Source organism: Dermochelys coriacea, chromosome 5, assembly GCF_009764565.3.
Source record: "Dermochelys coriacea isolate rDerCor1 chromosome 5, rDerCor1.pri.v4, whole genome shotgun sequence".
Classification (NCBI taxonomy): Eukaryota; Metazoa; Chordata; order Testudines; family Dermochelyidae; genus Dermochelys; species Dermochelys coriacea.
Window position 1 is genome coordinate 29,160,344 of NC_050072.1, and position 17,691 is coordinate 29,178,034.

General features: G+C 44.8%; 1 protein-coding gene across 1 annotated transcript; it reads left to right on the top strand.

Moving 5' to 3' along the window:
• The first annotated feature begins 1,551 nt into the window (after window positions 1-1,551).
• PTGER4 (prostaglandin E receptor 4) lies at window positions 1,552-16,633 on the top strand. Its single transcript, XM_038401739.2, has 2 exons — window positions 1,552-3,266; window positions 14,482-16,633. The coding sequence occupies exons 1-2, from the start codon at window positions 2,445-2,447 to the stop codon at window positions 15,073-15,075; spliced, it is 1,416 nt and encodes a 471-aa protein (XP_038257667.1). The 5' UTR covers window positions 1,552-2,444; the 3' UTR covers window positions 15,076-16,633.
• The last annotated feature ends 1,058 nt before the right edge of the window (window positions 16,634-17,691 follow it).

A 17,691-nucleotide genomic window follows, 5' to 3' on the forward strand; every position in this document is an offset into this window, starting at 1 on the left:
CCCAGTGTCCCCCCCCAGCCCCGCTCCGGTCTCCCTCCCCGGCCCCCAATTCCCAGTGTCCCCCCCAGCCCCGCCCTGGTCTCCCTCCCCGGCCCCCAATTCCCAGTGTCCCCCCAGCCCCGCTCTGGTCTCCCTCCCCGGCCCCCAATTCCCAGTGTCCCCCCCAGCCCCGCTCTGGTCTCCCTCCCCGGCCCCCAATTCCCAGTGTCCCCCCAGCCCCGCTCTGGTCTCCCTCCCCGGCCCCCAACTCCCAGTGGCCCCCCCAGCCCCACTCTGCTCCGGTCTCCCTCCCTGGCCCCCAACTCCCAGTGTCCCCCCCCAGCCCCGCTCCGGTCTCCCTCCCCGGCCCCCAATTCCCAGTGTCCCCCCCAGCCCCGCTCCGGTCTCCCTCCCTGGCCCCCAATTCCCAGTGTCCCCCCAGCCCCGCTCTGGTCTCCCTCCCCGGCCCCCAATTCCCAGTGCCCCCCCGGCCCCCAATTCCCAGTGGGCCCCCCCCAGCCCCGCTCCGGTCTCCCTCCCCGGCCCCCAATTCCCAGTGCCCCCCCCAGCCCCCACTCTGGTCTGGTCTCCCTCCCTGGCCCCCAATTCCCAGTGGCCCCCCCCGCCCCGCTCTGGTCTGGTCTCCCTCCCTGGCCCCCAACTCCCAGTGGCCCCGGGCCCCCAATTCCCAGTGGCCCCCCCAGCCCCGCTCTGGTCTCCCTCCCTGGCCCCCAATTCCCAGTGTGCCCCCCCCAGCCCCGCTCTGGTCTCCCTCCCTGGCCCCCAATTCCCAGTGGCCCCCCCAGCCCCACTCTGCTCCGGTCTCCCTCCCTGGCCCCCAATTCCCAGTGTCCCCCCCCATCCCTGCTCTGGTCTCCCTCCCCGGCCCCCAATTCCCAGTGTCCCCCCCAGCCCTGCTCTGGTCTCCCTCCCCGGCCCCCAACTCCCAGTGGCCCCCCGGCCCCCAATTCCCAGTGGCCCCCCCAGCCCCACTCTGCTCCGGTCTCCCTCCCCGGCCCCCAATTCCCAGTGGCCCCCCCAGCCCCACTCTGCTCCGGTCTCCCTCCCCGGCCCCCAATTCCCAGTGGCCCCCCCAGCCCCACTCTGCTCCGGTCTCCCTCCCTGGCCCCCAACTCCCAGTGTCCCCCCCCAGCCCCGCTCCGGTCTCCCTCCCCGGCCCCCAATTCCCAGTGCGCCCCCCAGCCCCACTCTGGTCTGGTCTCCCTCCCTGGCCCCCAATTCCCAGTGGCCCCCCCAGCCCCACTCTGCTCCGGTCTCCCTCCCCGAGCCCCAATTCCCAGTGTCCCCCCCCGGCTCCGCTCTGGTCTTCCTCCCTGGCCCCCAACTCCCAGTGTCCCCCCCCAGCCCCGCCCTGGTCTCCCTCCCCGGCCCCCAATTCCCAGTGTCCCCCCCCGGCCCGGTGTCTCCCCCCGCAGCCCGTTCGATGCTCGCTGCGCCGGGGCGGTAGCGCCCGCGGGCGGTGGCCTCCCTCCCCGCCCCCCGGCCGATCGGGGGAGGAGCCTGGGAGGAGCCCCGGGAGCTGCCCCTCCCCCGCCGGAGGAACGTGAAGGCAGCGAAGGCGCGCCCCGCCTGAGCGCCTGACACACACGGCAGCACATGCTCCGACGGGGATGAGCTGCAGCGGCCAGCCACTGGCAGCGCTCGCACGGCCGGGCTGCATGGGACTCTCCGCACCGAGCTGCCAGCCGCCCAGTCCAGGCGCCTGGGAGGAGAGACGCGCACCTGCCATCGCCGCCCGCCGCTCCGGTAACTCCACCGCAACGGGTCCTGGCCACGCTTGGGCTGGGACCGTCGCCGCCCGGCCCCTCTGAATCCTTCTTTCCACGTCTCGAGGGATCTGGACTCAGCAGCTGGGGGCGCGCAGGGGCAGGACCCACACGGCCAACGACCCGGCTTGGGAAAGCAGCTCCGCTGCCTCAAGGATCCGTCTGAACCTCCTTCTGGAGGAAGCCCCTTGGGAAGATTTTGAGTGTGCCAAGTTGAGGGGCAAGGACACGGGCAGGAGCAGCTGGCAGCGGAAAGGGGGAAAGTCCCCACTCTCCGATGCTGGGATGTGTTTCTGAGCTGAACTTTGGAAAGTGCAAGAACCTGCTCAGAAACTGATAGCACAGCAGCCACAACAAAAGCTGTAGGAAGAAAAACCATTAACTGCAGCTTTTCTGAATTACAAGGCTTTTGTGTGTGTGTGTGTGTGTGTGTGTGTGTGTGGCTTCCCTTTCCCCTGCGTCTGTTTTATTCTTGAGTTCAGGTGCTTTTTAAGCTCATGCCCCTGGCCTTGAAATGCAGAGGTTTTTTAACTGAAGCTCTTTTGTCTTGAACTCCAGTTTGTTCATTGACCTTTTGTGGGGAAGGGCAGGGGAGGGACTTGTCTTTGAACTGCATTTTTGGATCCACTTTTGTTGTCATCTCCCCTACTGACCCACAACAACAGAATCTTCATCATCATGTCTTTTGACAACACCACCGTATACACAACAGCAAACAGTTCCACCAGTGAGCATGGGGACGGCCAGCCCCCCACCATCCCCACTGTCATGTTCATTTTTGGGGTGGTGGGCAACCTGATCGCCATCGTGGTGCTTTGCAAGTCCAGGAAGGAGCAGAAGGAGACCACTTTTTACACGCTGGTCTGTGGGCTAGCAATCACTGACCTCTTGGGGACCTGTCTGGTGAGCCCAGTCACTATTGCCACATACCTGCAGAACCGCTGGCCGGGTGGACTAGCACTGTGTGAATACAGCTCCTTCATCCTCCTTTTCTTCGGGCTCTCTGGCCTCAGCATCATCTGTGCCATGTCTATAGAAAGGTACCTGGCCATTAACCATGCCTATTTCTACAACCATTATGTGGATAAGAAGCTGGCGGGGCTCACTCTCTTTGCCATCTATGTCTCCAATGTGCTGTTCTGCGCCCTGCCCAGCATGGGACTGGGCAAATCTACCTTCCAGTACCCCAAGACTTGGTGTTTCATAGACTGGAAGACCGAGGTGGCCACCCATGCCGCCTACTCCTACATGTATGCCGGCTTCAGCTCCTTCCTAATCATGGTCACGGTAGTCTGCAATGTCTTGGTGTGTGTGGCCCTGATTCGCATGCACCGCCAGTTCATGCGACGCACCTCCCTGGGCACAGACAACACTGCCAATCGCTTGTCTGACTTTCGCCGGCGCAGGAGCTTTCGTCGCATGGCCGGAGCAGAGATCCAGATGGTCATTTTGCTTATTGCCACCTCTCTGGTTGTGGTCATCTGCTCCATTCCTCTGGTGGTAAGTAACACTGCACTGCCCTGTCTGTCTTCCCCACCACCAAGTACTCTGGGGAAAAACCCACCCACCTCCTTTTAGTCTGTGGCTGTAGGACAAGGCTTCTGCTTTCGGGGCTCTCACAAGTCACTAAAACAATTCTAATGAGATTACACTCACATAGGCAGTGATCTAAACTTATTTTGATTTAGAATGGTAACAAAAATAAATGCTTATCCTTGGCTCCAGGTGCCTTTGACATTGTAGTGTTAAAAATGTGACCAAAAAAGAGTGGCTTCCTCAGTATCTCAGAGAAATATCATAGCAAAATTCTGGCAAGACTGTAAGGTATCTTAAAATCTGTTTTTAAATCAAACTGCAAGTGAATGTGGCTTGGGATAGGCCTGAGGACGCTTAATGCATTTTTAAAGTATTTACAGTGTTGCTGAAGGTTATGGCATTTCTTAAGACACAGAGGAAAACGAGGTTATTATGTATTTAGCACCAACAGTGGTGCTGTGCACTTCACAGAAAATACAAAAACAAGCTCCCCGTCCTGACAAGTTTACTATCATAGGGATAGAGTCTACCACCCTTACCTTCTTGAGTCATGCCTTAATGTGTGGGGACTCTTGCTGATTTCTCAGCTTGAGCAAAAGTGGCAGAATCTGGCCTTAAGTAATCTAGAGATCACGTTAGTACTGGGCATGATCACTGATAACTGTCTAACTTCCTAAAACAGATGAACAGATCACTTGGGGCCCAATCTTGCAGCTACTACCATTGGTGCAATGGACATCAATGGGAGTAGGATCCAATCTTTGATTAGTGAACTACACCTTCTTCTTGCCCTCCACCTAACTGCAGGGGAAGTCAATACCAAAAATACCAGTTTTCGGGCTCAGTCAGTGCTTACCACTCAATACAAAATTGCAAATAAAACTTGGCAAACTTCTCTCTCTTGTTGACTCAGATAGATCAAAAGAATACACAGTTGGCTATGCATAGTTGCTACCCTCCCAAAACAGGGTCTTCTGAGCTGAGCAGTAGGAGTGTTATTAGAAAGAGGTGGTTTTAGAACACAGTTAATTGTAATGGCATTTACTGTAAGTGGCAGCTATCCTGGAATAGCCCCATATCAGGGTTATTATAACAGGGAGCCACATAATGAGGGTGAACTATGATTGGCCAACTAGGATCGTGAACTATTCAGGTAAATAGTATAATTGCAGGGGTCAGGCCAGTTTTGCCACATTACTAACATGTATAAAATTTAGTGAAGTGCAGCTTCTGGATGCAAACTGTGCCTGGATCCTGGCAGTTTGATGGCAGCCACTTGGCCTTCAGCCTAATGTTTTGCAGTGCACCCTGGCACAACTGCTTACTTTGCCATGTTATTGCTTGCAAAACATCTTAATGTCTTGCAAAAGTCTTAAGAATTGGAAGGTTGGCTCAATTAAAGCATGGTTTTTGTATCAGTGTATATACAGTGTGCGTGTGCACGTGTGTGCACACATCAGATCCAAGAACAGTGCTTAGAGCTGTGTAGTCCAAGATCAGAAACTGTGCAGTTAATCTGTTTTCCTACCCAATCAACAATCAGGTCATATAATTGTTAACCTAACCTCCTGACACTGGACTGAAGATACTTAATTAGATTAAACTGACATTGTACTTTGAAAAATATTTTAATACTATATTATTGGAAGGGATATAGCTAAATGCAAGAGAAAGGATCTGAAAGCTAAATATAAACAAGTGGGTGAAAGGTTTGAGTTCAAGGAATATAAATGAGTGGGTGAAAGGTTTCAGTTCAAGGTCCCTAACAGTTTTTTCAAAATGATAGGAGTCTCACGTGCAAGACCAGATAGAGAGGGGGAACTAAGAAGCGTCAGTGCCTAATGCAAAGAGAAATGGTTCAATTTCATTAGGAGCTGGAGAATCTTTTACAAAAAGAATAACCAAAACATGGGGAAGGGGGTTGGCTCTATTAAGAAAGGCAACTAGATTGTTGACAATCAAAATTAATGGTCTTGGGGGGTGAGCGGTTTTGGTGGAAAGCCCACTGATGGCATGCTGGTGACTGCATAAACTATGGGAGCAGGCAGGTGCCAAGAGAAAAGATGTCTCAGTGTGCTGCACCCAGCTCAGGTCTTGTCCTCACTGCCAAAAATGTGGTACTTTGTATCTCAGGGAAACATGCGTCCTGAGGTAAAAACAGAGCGTAGACAAGGCCCTTTTAGTTTTACAGCAAGGTAAGCGAGGGGAGGTCAACTCTATACTCCGATCTTGGGCTGGCCTTGCCTACTTTACCTCATGGTAAAACTAAAGTGCCTGATCTTCACTGTTTTTAACTCAGGATAGCTCATGCACATTGGTTACCCTGAGGTAAAACACACCGTTTTAGCAGTGACTGCAAGACCTAAGGGCTGATCCACACATAGATGTTGTACTGATTTAACTGTTTCAGGCCATGTCTACACTACGGGGACTATAGTGGCATAGCTTTGGCACATCACTGTGCTGGCATAACTTTGTACTGTGGGCGCAACAGACTCCCAACCGAAGGGGTTTTTACCATAGCTGTAGGAACACCACCTCTCCGTGCTACGTTAGCTAGGTTGAGGGAAACATTCTTTTCACACCCTGATGTGGCCATATCAACAACTTTTAAGCATAGACCAGGCTTAAGCTATAACCATCTAAACATCTTTACACCATTATAACTGCAGCCACACGTGTGGGGTTGGCCATCTTCAATGACACTGGTGTAGTTAAAGTGGTACGACTTTGTGTGTACATGCCCTTAGAGTTCTGAAGGAAATAAGGTGTGGAATAGTGGAGGGAAGGTATGAATTTGCTATATACCTTTAAAAGCAGACACTGGGCAGAAAGACTGGAAAATCATTAACCTGCCTATACATTTTATGAGCCAACGCAGATCCTGTTGATTAAACTTAGAGCCATCACTACAGAGGGAACTGATATGTCTCACTTATTACAGAATAGTCTGTTCTGATAAGTAAGAGGAGCATCCAGATATCATTGGTGGCACTCTGCAGTTACGTAAGGCAGACACAAAGGCTTCTTTTAGAGTAGCCTATATCATAAGAAGAGTGATCACTTAAGGTGAGCTATTAACAGCAGGAGAGCGGAGGTGGGGGGGGGGGGCTTTTTGTAGTGATAATCAAGGTGAGCCATTTCCAGCAGTTGAAAAGAACGTCTGAGGAACAGTGGGGGGTGGAGGATAAACATGGGGAAATAGTTTTACTTTGTATAATGACACATCCAATCCCAGTCTCCATTCAAGCCTAAGTTAATTGTATCCAGTTTGAAAATTAATTCCAACTCAGCAGTCTCTTGTTGGAGTCTGTTTTTGAAGTTTTTTTTGTTGAAGTATTGCCACATTTAGGTCTGTAAATCGAGTGACCAGAGAGATAGAAGTGTTCTCCGACTGGTTTTTGAATGTTATAATTCTTGACATCTGATTTGTGTCCATTTATTCTTTTACATAGAGACTATCCAGTTTGACCAATGTACATGGCAGAGGGGCATTGCTGGCACATGATGGCATATATCACATTGGTAGATGTGCAGGTGAACGAGCCTCTGATATTGTGGCTGATGTGATTAGGCCCTATGATGATGTCCCCTGAATAGATATGTGGACAGAGTTGGCAACGGGCTTTGTTGCAAGGATAGAACAACAGAACCACTAACCCAGGAACCTATCTGCTACCCAAGATCCATAAACCTGGAAATCCTGGACGCCCTATCATCTCAGGCATTGGTACCCTGACAGCAGGATTGTCTGGCTATGTAGACTCCCTCCTCAGACCCTACGTTACCAGCCCTCCCAGCTATCTTCGAGACACCACTGACTTCCTGAGGAAACTACAATCCCATCGGTGATCTTCCTGAAAACATCATCCTAGCCACTCTGGACGTAGAAGCCCTCTACACCAACATTTCACACAAAGGTGGACTACAAGCCATCAGGAACAGTATCCCTGATAATGTCACGGCAAACCTGGTGGCTGAACTTCGTGTCTTTGTCCTCACCCATAACTATTTCACATGTGGGGACAATGTATACCTTCAAATCAGCGGCACTGCGATGGGTACCTGCATGGCCCCACAGTATGCCAACATTTTTATGGCTGACTTAGAACAATGCTTCCTCAGCTCTTGTCCCCTAATGCCCCTACTCTACTTGCACTACATTGATGACATCTTCATCATCTGGACCCATGGAAAAGAAGCCCTTGAGGAATTCCACCAGGATTTCAACAATTTCCATCCCATCATCAACCTCAGCCTGGACCAGTCCACACAAGAGATTCTCTTCTTGGACACTACGGTGCTAATAAGCGATGGTCACAAACACCACCCTATACCGGAAACCTACTGACTGCTATTCCCACCTTCATGCCTCCAGCTTTCATCCAGACCACAACACATGATCCATTGTCTACAGCCAAGCTCTACGATACAACTGCATTTGCAGTTGCATTCTCCAACCCCTCAGACAGAGACAAACACCTACAAGATCTCTATCATGCATTCTTACAACTACAATACCCACCTGCTGAAGTGAAGAAACAGACTGACAGATCCAGAAGAGTACCCAGAGTCACCTACTACAGGACAGGCCCAACAAAGGAAATAACAGAATGCCACTAGCCATCACCTTCAGCCCCCAACTAAAACCTCTCCAATGTATCGTTAAGGATCTAGAACCTATCCTGAAGGACAACCCATCACTCTCACAGATCTTGGGAGACAGGCCAGTCCTTGCTTACAGACAGCCCCCCAACCTGAAGCAAATACTCACCAGCAACCTCACACTGCACAACAGAACCACTAACCCAGGAACCTATCCTTGCAACAAAGCCCGTTGCCAACTGTGTCCACATATCTATTCAGGGGACATCATCATAGGGCCTAATCACATCAGCCACAATATCAGAGGCTCGTTCACCTGCACATCTACCAATGTGATATATGCCATCATGTGCCAGCAATGCCCCTCTTCCATGTACATTGGTCAAACTGGACAGTCTCTACGTAAAAGAATAAATGGACACAAATCAGACGTCAAGAATTATAACATTCAAAAACCAGTCGGAGAGCACTTCAATCTCCCTGGTCATTCTATTACAGACCTAAAAGACACAATATTACAACAACAAAACTTCAAAAACAGACTCCAGCGAGAGACTGCTGAATTGGAATTAATTTGCAAACTGGACACCATTACATTAAGCTTGAATAAAGACTGGGAGTGGATGTGTCATTACACAAAGTAAAACTATTTCTCCATGTTTATCCCCCACTCCCCACTGTTCCTCAGATGTTCTCGTGAACTGTTGGAAATGGCCCCCCTTGATTATCACTACAAAAAGCTCCCCACCCCCGCCACTCTCCTGCTGGTAATAGCTCACCTTAAGTGATCACTCTCTTTACACCCATTTTTTCATGTTCTCTGTGTATATAAATCTTCCCACTGTATTTTCCACTGAATGCATCCGATGAAGTGAGCTGTAGCTCACAAAAGCTTATGCTCAAATAAATTTGTTAGTCTCTAAGGTGCCACAAGTACTCCTTTTCTTTTTTCTTAGAGGCTTCTTTGTGGCTATGAAATTTTCTGAGGAGCTGATTTCCTGTTGGTGACAGAAGCTGAATAAACCATAACCTAATAGGGTCAGAGCAACATAGCTTCTGTAGGAGAGAATCATATCATCTTACTTTCTCAGAGCGAGCTCTTTCAGGAGATAATAAAATAGAGGTGATCCAATGGACTTCATTTATGTAGGTTTACAAAAGGTTTTTAAAGAATTTCAGAAAAACAAATAACCATGGCGTAATAAATAAAGTTTTGTCTTTATTTAAAGAATGGTTAAACAATAGGAAACTGAATCATAGTGAACAGAAGGTAACAGTGGGATGTTCTCAGAGCTCAGTGTTTTTAATATTTTAATGATTTGGACAGTGAATCAGTGAAGTTTTATGATGACACTAAATGGCATTGATTAATAAAGTCTATGTAATGTTGTGAGAAACTTTAAATGGACTTGAGAGAACAAAAGAGCATGAAGGCACATAAAATGAACCGACAACACTAAAAGGAATGCATGCTAGCAAAAATAATCAAAATTTTTCACATACACTCGTATGCTCTGAACTTGCAGTTATTGTGGATGGTATGGTGAAGAGTCTGATGAAGGAAATTAAGAAAGGAAATAAGATAGAAAGTAATACAAAACATATGTCCAGACGTTTATCCGAATTCATCATTGGTCACTTCACCTTAAAAGAAATATTTAAATGATTGCAAGGTTTACAAAATGGCAGTAAAGGTAGTTAAAGGTATGGAAAAGGTGATATTAGAGAGGATTTGATTGAAAACATAGTAGAAATTAGTGTTTGTGTTTTTGCTTTTACACTCAAAAGAGTAAAGAGATAATTGATAGTCAAATTTTGGAATTCACTGCTGCAGGTGGTCAAATATTTTTAAAGGTCATGATCATTTAATGATCTCTAACAATAAATTTAGCTTGGTAAACTACGGTAGTAAGGGTAATAAAATCTCATATTCCACTGCATACATTTGATCCCTGAAGGGCCCAGAAAGGAATTTTTAAACTTAATTTATAATTGGCCCAGTGGTTAATGTTGTTTGTTTGATTTTCCTCTGAAGTATCAGGACTGTCCATGGCCAGAGGTGAGATGGCAGACTAAATTTTGGAGTGATGGCATGGTCAGCTATGTCAAATACTAAGTCCCTGTGGGACAAAGCATATTTGGCTTATACAACTGCAGCATTTGTTTCCTGCTTGCTATTAACTAGGTGTCTATTAATAGTATGTCAATATATGATATGGGGAAGTTTTTATGAGGACAGGTGAAAACTGGGTAGAAGGCTACTCCTTTGTTTATTCTGTATAATAACTATCATAAAAGGCACTTGATGGTACTACAGATGGATAGAAATTGCCACTTATATTTACATTTAGTCAGAAGGAAAAGCAAAAACCAGACTCTTGCACTGTGTGAGCAGAAGCAGTAGCAGCCAAGTGCTTCTAGAATCTAATCACTTGGGCATAAACTTCAAAACAATTTCAACACAGCCACAAGAAGCAATTCATTAATACACCTTAAAAAAACCCCACACTCTTTGGTTCCTGTAGTTGAGAAATCTAACTAGTTCAAACCTGTTTTGGTGCCAGGGTTTGATCAGTCCCTGTTTGCTTCTTGCTTTAATTAGAACTTCAAACTGGACAACTTCAAGTGTTAAACTAGTTCAGGTACGCAGTAATCCATTGCCTTAAGGTAATCAAATGGATTGGTTAGATGCTCATTTTAAGAGGCCAGGCTGACTTTGCTTCATCAAACAATCTTGTAAAAGAGCATTTTTCAGCAAAACATTATATGCACTTAATTGTTGCTCTGCAGAAGGTGCTGTAAGTGAATATTAATTCAGTTGATTAAGAAATGACTGAACCAGCAGATCCATTCAGTTTCTTTTTTGCCAGACATATGATTAATAATGATACATGCAGTTGGTATGGGCATGTACTAGTAAAACTAGTTTGATATGCCATTGGATTTTGTGATAAAAGATGTGGTGTAGGCTTGTTGGGAATGTAGTAACAGCTGTGTACATTCTAAAGTTTTCACAAAGTAGGCCCAAATTAAGTGTCTTTTATCCATACCTAGTATGCATCTGTCAGCGGACTATTCAGAATATAGACATCATAAGGTAATTTGCTACAATGTAACCAGACATTGTTAGTGATCAGAAATCATTATCAACTATTTCATCAGCCCTACAGAGATTCTCATATTACAGTAGCTCTGCCAGGTAAACATAAAGGGATGTGTCAAGTACATGAATTTCCTGTTCAGATGCTGCTAGCCGATAACTAAATTTACCTTTTAATCATTCACATTAAACTTATGGTCCAGAATTACAGCTATGTAAAAATAGAATGAAAAAGATCAACTTTTAAAGTTGGAACAATAACGCATTTCTTACGAGCGGTTTTGGCAAATTCTTTCAAGATGTCCCTGCTGTATCAGTTGAATGTATCAGTAATACTGTTTCCTCCCCTGCTGAAGTCTTCCTGATCTTGTTTACACGGAGTATAAATGTCAGTTGGAATGGGCTGAAGGAAAATAAAGACTGTACTTCTAACCACAATATACTCTCTAATGGAGCCCTAGCTGTCAGTTCAGGTATCAGTTCTTCAGCAAAGATGAAATGGTCTATGCAAGACAGATGTATATACATTTGCAGGGTATATTTGAACTTGCTGTGGAAGAAGTCCTTTGCATTAAAAAAAAAATCTCCTAGGAGAATGGATTAGGAGGAAAATCCTCTCTGGCAATTTAAACTTTATATTTCGGAGATTTTTTTTTCTTCTTCAAAATTTCAGCATTTTTCTTCTCCTCCATACACAAACAATGAAATGAAACTTCCAAGAATCGCTTTTAAAAACAAGGAGCAGATGACAAAGAAAGCCAACACTGCTGCTTTCTGGAGTTCTGACTGCCAGTTCTCAGACACAGAGTCTGTGTAAGAGAGATGACAGCGCTTCAGTGCAGAAGTTCATCTTAGAGGGGTGGGAGTTAAGCAGCAGACCTCTTCAGTGCCTGCATGGTTTGCATTTGGCATTAGTCATGCATTCAAAGAACTTTAAAATTGGCCATTGCACATCTTTCAGGGTACCTCTCCCGTCAAAGCAAGTACCATAGTTAAGTAACTGATCCTTCAGTGTTTCCTCAAACTACAGACAGGAAGAGTAGCAGCCGTGTTAGTCTATATCCGCAAAAAGAACAGGAGTACTTTTGGCACCTTAGAGACTAACAAATTTATTAGAGCATAAGCTTTCGTGGGCTACAGCCCATTTCATCGGATGCATAGAATGGAACATATAGTAAGAATATTATATATATATATATATATATATATATATATATATATATACATACACACACACACACACACACACACACACACACACACACACACACGGTGAAAGTTGCCATACAAACTGTAAGAGGCTAATTAATTAAGATGAGCTATTGTCAGCGGAGAAAAACACTTTTGTAGCGATAATCAAGATGGCCCATTTAGACAGTTGACAAGAAGGTGCGAGGATACTTAACAGGAAGAGGAGCTTTTAAAGTGTGACAATGGTGCCACCTAGTGGTAAAATTTCCATCAGACTTTGTGATCAAGCCAGATAATCGGATTACTTATGTATAGAGGAAATACATTTTAAATGTCTTATTTCAATTGTTCCTCAAGCAGTGATATAAGGGGACCACACAGGTCAGAAAGGGTGGTAATTTCGCTTCCTAATATAGTAACTAAAAAAATCCCTGTAAGAGGAACTAATTGGTAGTTAAATTGATAGAGATACTCCCTGTACTACTTTTATATCAGTTATGAGTGATACTTGTATCTCAGCCTAGTAATTATCTAACTTTAAGGAGGTAATGGAATACATTCCTGAATATAGATAGCTCAGAAAATGATTCCTACAGATTAAGCAGGACAGCATAGGAACCATCACATACTCACTATCTTTCTAACACTATACATGTTAGACTCAGATTCCCACTCAAGAGGTGGACTGGCTTTTTTTTTTTTTCTTATAAAGTTGCTGAATTAAAGTTTCTTGGAATGAATTCAAGTCCTGAATTCCTATGTAGGAAGAATCAATCCAAACCTCACATTACTGTACTGAATTGTGAAATTTTTCATCAGACTTGGATTGTTTCACACACACTTTTCTGGTAAATATGACTTCAGAGGTTTGCTTATGTTTTCCTTCACTTCATTTAAACCCCTGGTCTGAAACCGTATCCAACTGGGCCAAAACCTGACAAACATTCACTTCAGAAGTCAAGACAAAGAGGAGACTTCATAAAATCTATTATTGGTACTGGATATTTATGACATCAAATAAGGAAAATCGATTTGCCTAAACTTACCTGATAGTGTCTGCAAAGCAGGTAGGGTCTTCCACAGGAAAGGCTTTCCAATGGCTTTCCTATTCCTGGGACACATTTCAAGTCCTGATTGTGAATTAAAGTTATTGTTTGAAACTGTTCAGCTTGGGATTGTTCAACATCATAAGGTCTATATGTCCAAACCAGTACTCAGTAAGGTCACTGGAAAAATAACTCCATTGACATTAGCGTTGGACTGGATCTTATGCACAGTAGTGATTGCAAAACTGGGCTCTTAATGAACGAGCTAGAACTGTGCTGTTGTTTTCCTCTCTCTTTAAAGCAAGGAGCCTGAATAGTCAAATGCTACCATGGATAAACAAGATCCCAATCAAGTGTTAATTCACTACAAAATTTCCGAGTGGTTACTTAGAAACACTATTTAAACAAACTTGTGTATCCCAACAATTTAACTGAACATCCTGAACATTTCAGGGTTATTACTTTGTCACTTTTCAAACCAAACCGAGATGCAGACCCACGTGGGAAGATCTACAGTTCTGCTCAGTGCTGGAATCATCCTAATCAATGAAAAATCTGGCAGTTAGAGGCAGCTGTTAGCACTTCTTAAAACAAGCGCCCACAAGCAGAACGTTGAAGGTATTAAAATATTGCCTTGAAGCTCTAATAATGGAAGCTGTCAGCACAGATATTTTTAAACTAGGGATTAGGCAGATCTGGTCTTGTCTCCAGAGACCAGTTTGCCTGATAGCTGGTAATGTGGGTTTCATTTGGTTTTAAACATACAATTATGAGAGCCTTGCTGGAGGAAATATGCAATGATTAGGTCTCCTCAATTGACCTAGGGCCTCCTGCGCCCCTGGCTGGCAAAGATTTGGTTATAAAGCTTGAATTCTGGGTCCTATAAAGAGAAGGAAAAACAACCACCTGGGATTTGAAAATTAAAAAACTTTAGGGATAAATTGAAAAGGTTCATGGACATAAGGATACTTCAGGAGTGTAGGCAGGAATCAGGAGGGGAAAAGAGAGCAGTTCTTTTCCTCAAGAGTAAGGAGAAAAGGTCAATTTACAGAAGAGTTCATTCCTTGATCTTTGTCTTTTCCAAAAATAAACCAGCTGCTGACATGAGAAGCGTGGCTTTGACAGCCTCTCCCCTTGTTGTAACATGCAATTGCTAAGCCTGATCTCTCCTTTGAAATGTCATTTCTGGTTTGCTGGATTGAACTGTAAATATGGGTCTCTCTCTTCCCCTTGACAGGTACGTGTCTTTGTGAACCAACTGTACCGGCCAGCCGTAGTGAAGGACGTCAGTCAAAACCCCGACTTGCAGGCCATCCGCATTGCTTCAGTGAACCCCATCCTGGACCCATGGATCTACATCCTCCTCCGCAAGACAGTGCTCAGCAAAGTCATAGAGAAAATCAAATGCCTCTTCTGCCGCATTGGAGGGGCTCGAAGGCAACACTCTGGCAGCAATTTCAACTGTGCGGATGGCCGCCGAACCTCCTCCGCCATGTCCAGCCACTCACCCTCCTTCATCTCTCGGGAACTGAGGGAAATCAGTAGCACCTCACAGACATTGCTCTACCCTCCAGAGCTAAGCGAAAGTAGCACTGGGGGTCGCATGCTGCTGCCGGGAGCCAGTGCTGGTCTCGCTCAGTGTGACACTACATCAGTGAGGACACTACGCAGCTCAGAGACCTCAGACTCTTTGCCGGGACAGGACTCGGAGAGTGTCTTTCTGGTGAATGAAGTCGGGTCTGGTGGAGAAGCCAGCTCTATGCCCAAAGGCAGCTCCCTCCAGGTCACCTTTCCCAGTGAAACGTTGAACTTATCAGAAAAGTGTATATAGCAATGAAAGGAATCACACACGTGATCCTTTCCCAATACTTTGGAAAAACTGGTGCAATAGACACGCACTCTGCCTACTAAGGGGCCGGGGGTCAGCTACACTCTGAAGGGCTATTTTTCTCTTGCCATGTGATGGGTACAGTTCTTCCAGATTACTGGAGGATCATACATGGAGCAGTTGCTACAGTCAGGCACTGCCATCACAAAACATACAGGACAGATCTAATGGGTTTGGAAACATACACTGTTATTACCTTGTATTGCTCTGTGAAATAGGATTGCTGCTGGGACTCTATGGCTGAAAAGATCTGTCATTTTTTGTCCAAATCTGCTAGAAACATATTTTCTCTCTCTCCCCCTGCCAGAACTATCAAGGGTTTAAGTCTCTGGGTACTAGAGAGCTGAAGGCGAGGCAGTTACTGGGAACTGGGTAGAGATACTATGACAACTGCCTGGTCTACAATTTTAAAGAGTCTCACTAATGCGTGAAAATGTGAATTTTTATTGCTGTAAATATCATTTAAAATATTTAAAAGTCTGTTCTTCTCTATGAGAAGGTTTATTATTAATACAAGATATATAGAAACAATTGCCAGCCTTCATTTCCTCTGAATAGTGCCGGCTGATGATAGACAGTCTTGAGTTAGGTTTGTTTTCCATACAAGTTTACAGGCAGATGGAGAACTAGTTCTCTAGATGGGAACAAATAAAAACTTTTTGAATTAAGTGATAACATTTTGTGCTATTAAGGGAGAAAACACACCTTTTAAGTTTAAAATATTCTTTCCAGTGTGTGTACATTCTAAAAAGCTAGATTTTATTTATGTGCTGTGAATGTTTATCTGCAGAACACAATTTCTCCTGTCTACGTAGTAAGGCCCCAACCTTGCACTCTTACACACATGCTTAATGTCACTCACGAGCAGTCCAACTGAAGTCAGCTGGACTCTTCACATGAATAAAATTAAGCATTTGCATACATTGCATTTGGGATTGGGGCCTAAATCTTTCAATCCCTAGTTAATATTTTTAATATTCACTCTAGTTTAAAAATCACCAATGTACTAAAGGTATTTTTCAACATTTGTCATTTTACTTTAAATAAGTAAAAAGAATCTTATGATTGTGTAATCTGATATTCCATCAAATAATCATATGAAACAAGCAAAGCAGAATCTTCATTACAAAGTACAGGTATATAATCCCATACCCCATACTCAGCCCCAATGAGAATTATTTACCACTAAGATGTAGTGCCAACCACATCACTAAAAATAACTGTTAACCAGTGATGAAAAGGAGTTTTGTGTTTGTTTATGTTTTAAAAGATAGATCTTGTTCCAGCAGCATTGTTGTATCAAACATTAATTCTGTACAGATCTTTGGGAAAAAATTTGTCAAAGAAATATTAAGCATGTTATGTTGCTTACAGTGTTTTCATGTGAATTGCTTTATGGTAATTAAAATCCCGAGCCTGATATTGATGATATATGTAAGAAGCAGTTATACTGACAAAAATCATTTTGGAGATCGCAATTAAATGGAAACATTCCGCTTGAGTTCAGGAGTTTATGCAAGTCTTTAATTGTGTGTGTAATTCATTCAGTGCCAGCCCATCAGCCCTCATCTTAATAAACCACAACTTTCAAACCATGCTATTTAACAGCTGTCAAAATGTACTCCTTTCCTTTTATTTCCAAAGCACTGCAAGGGGAGTTAGCTACACAACTATCACCGTCAACAAGGAGTCATCTTGCAGAATCTCTGTTGGGAGTACAGCTAGATGAATTCTTCAAAAACACACTTGAGTCTTCATTCAAAATTATTACATAAAAATCTTTGGCTGTGCTCTCAGCCTTGCTGTGCTTGCTTTTCACTAACTTTGGAGCAATTGAGTTTTACATGAATGAATAGATGTAGAAAGTGAAAGGTAAGCCGGCACACACAAGTACTTGCATCAGAAGTGGTATGTATTACAGTCTATAAGTATCTGCATGAGGAACAAATATTTAATAATGGGCTCTTCCATCTAGCAGAGAAAGGTATAACATGATCTAAAGGATGGAAGCTGAAGCGAGACAATTAAGACCAGAAATAAGGTGTACATTTTTAAATTGGAACACCAGTATTGTGACGACTTCTCCTTCACTGACAATTTTTAAATCAGGCTTCGATGTTTTTCTAAAAGATACGCTTGAGGGATTATTTTGGGGAAGTTCTATGGTCTGGAAGTAACTCCTGAAGTGACAATCTGCATCTAAAATTAATGGTCAGACTTCTAACTAGGCACAGAGGAGGTGGAAAATGCTCTTAGCCACTGCAGCTATCTGGGCATTCAGAACCAGATATGGATCTAAAATGACCTATCAAAGTTGTGAACCTGTGTGACACTACCTTAGTTATATAACCTCTTGCATTCCTTCCCACACCTACCAATATTACCTGTATCTTGACTGAATTGAGTCTCAGCTAGCTAGCTCTCTCTCATCCAGGTCCCAAGCTCTGCCCAGTACGTTGGAGAAAATTGTTACTTTTCTATCATTAACTGGTCTCATGCTATCTCATTACTGTTTGTGTAACAGCCATCTCTGCTGCCTGTGTCATCTGAGCAATGCTC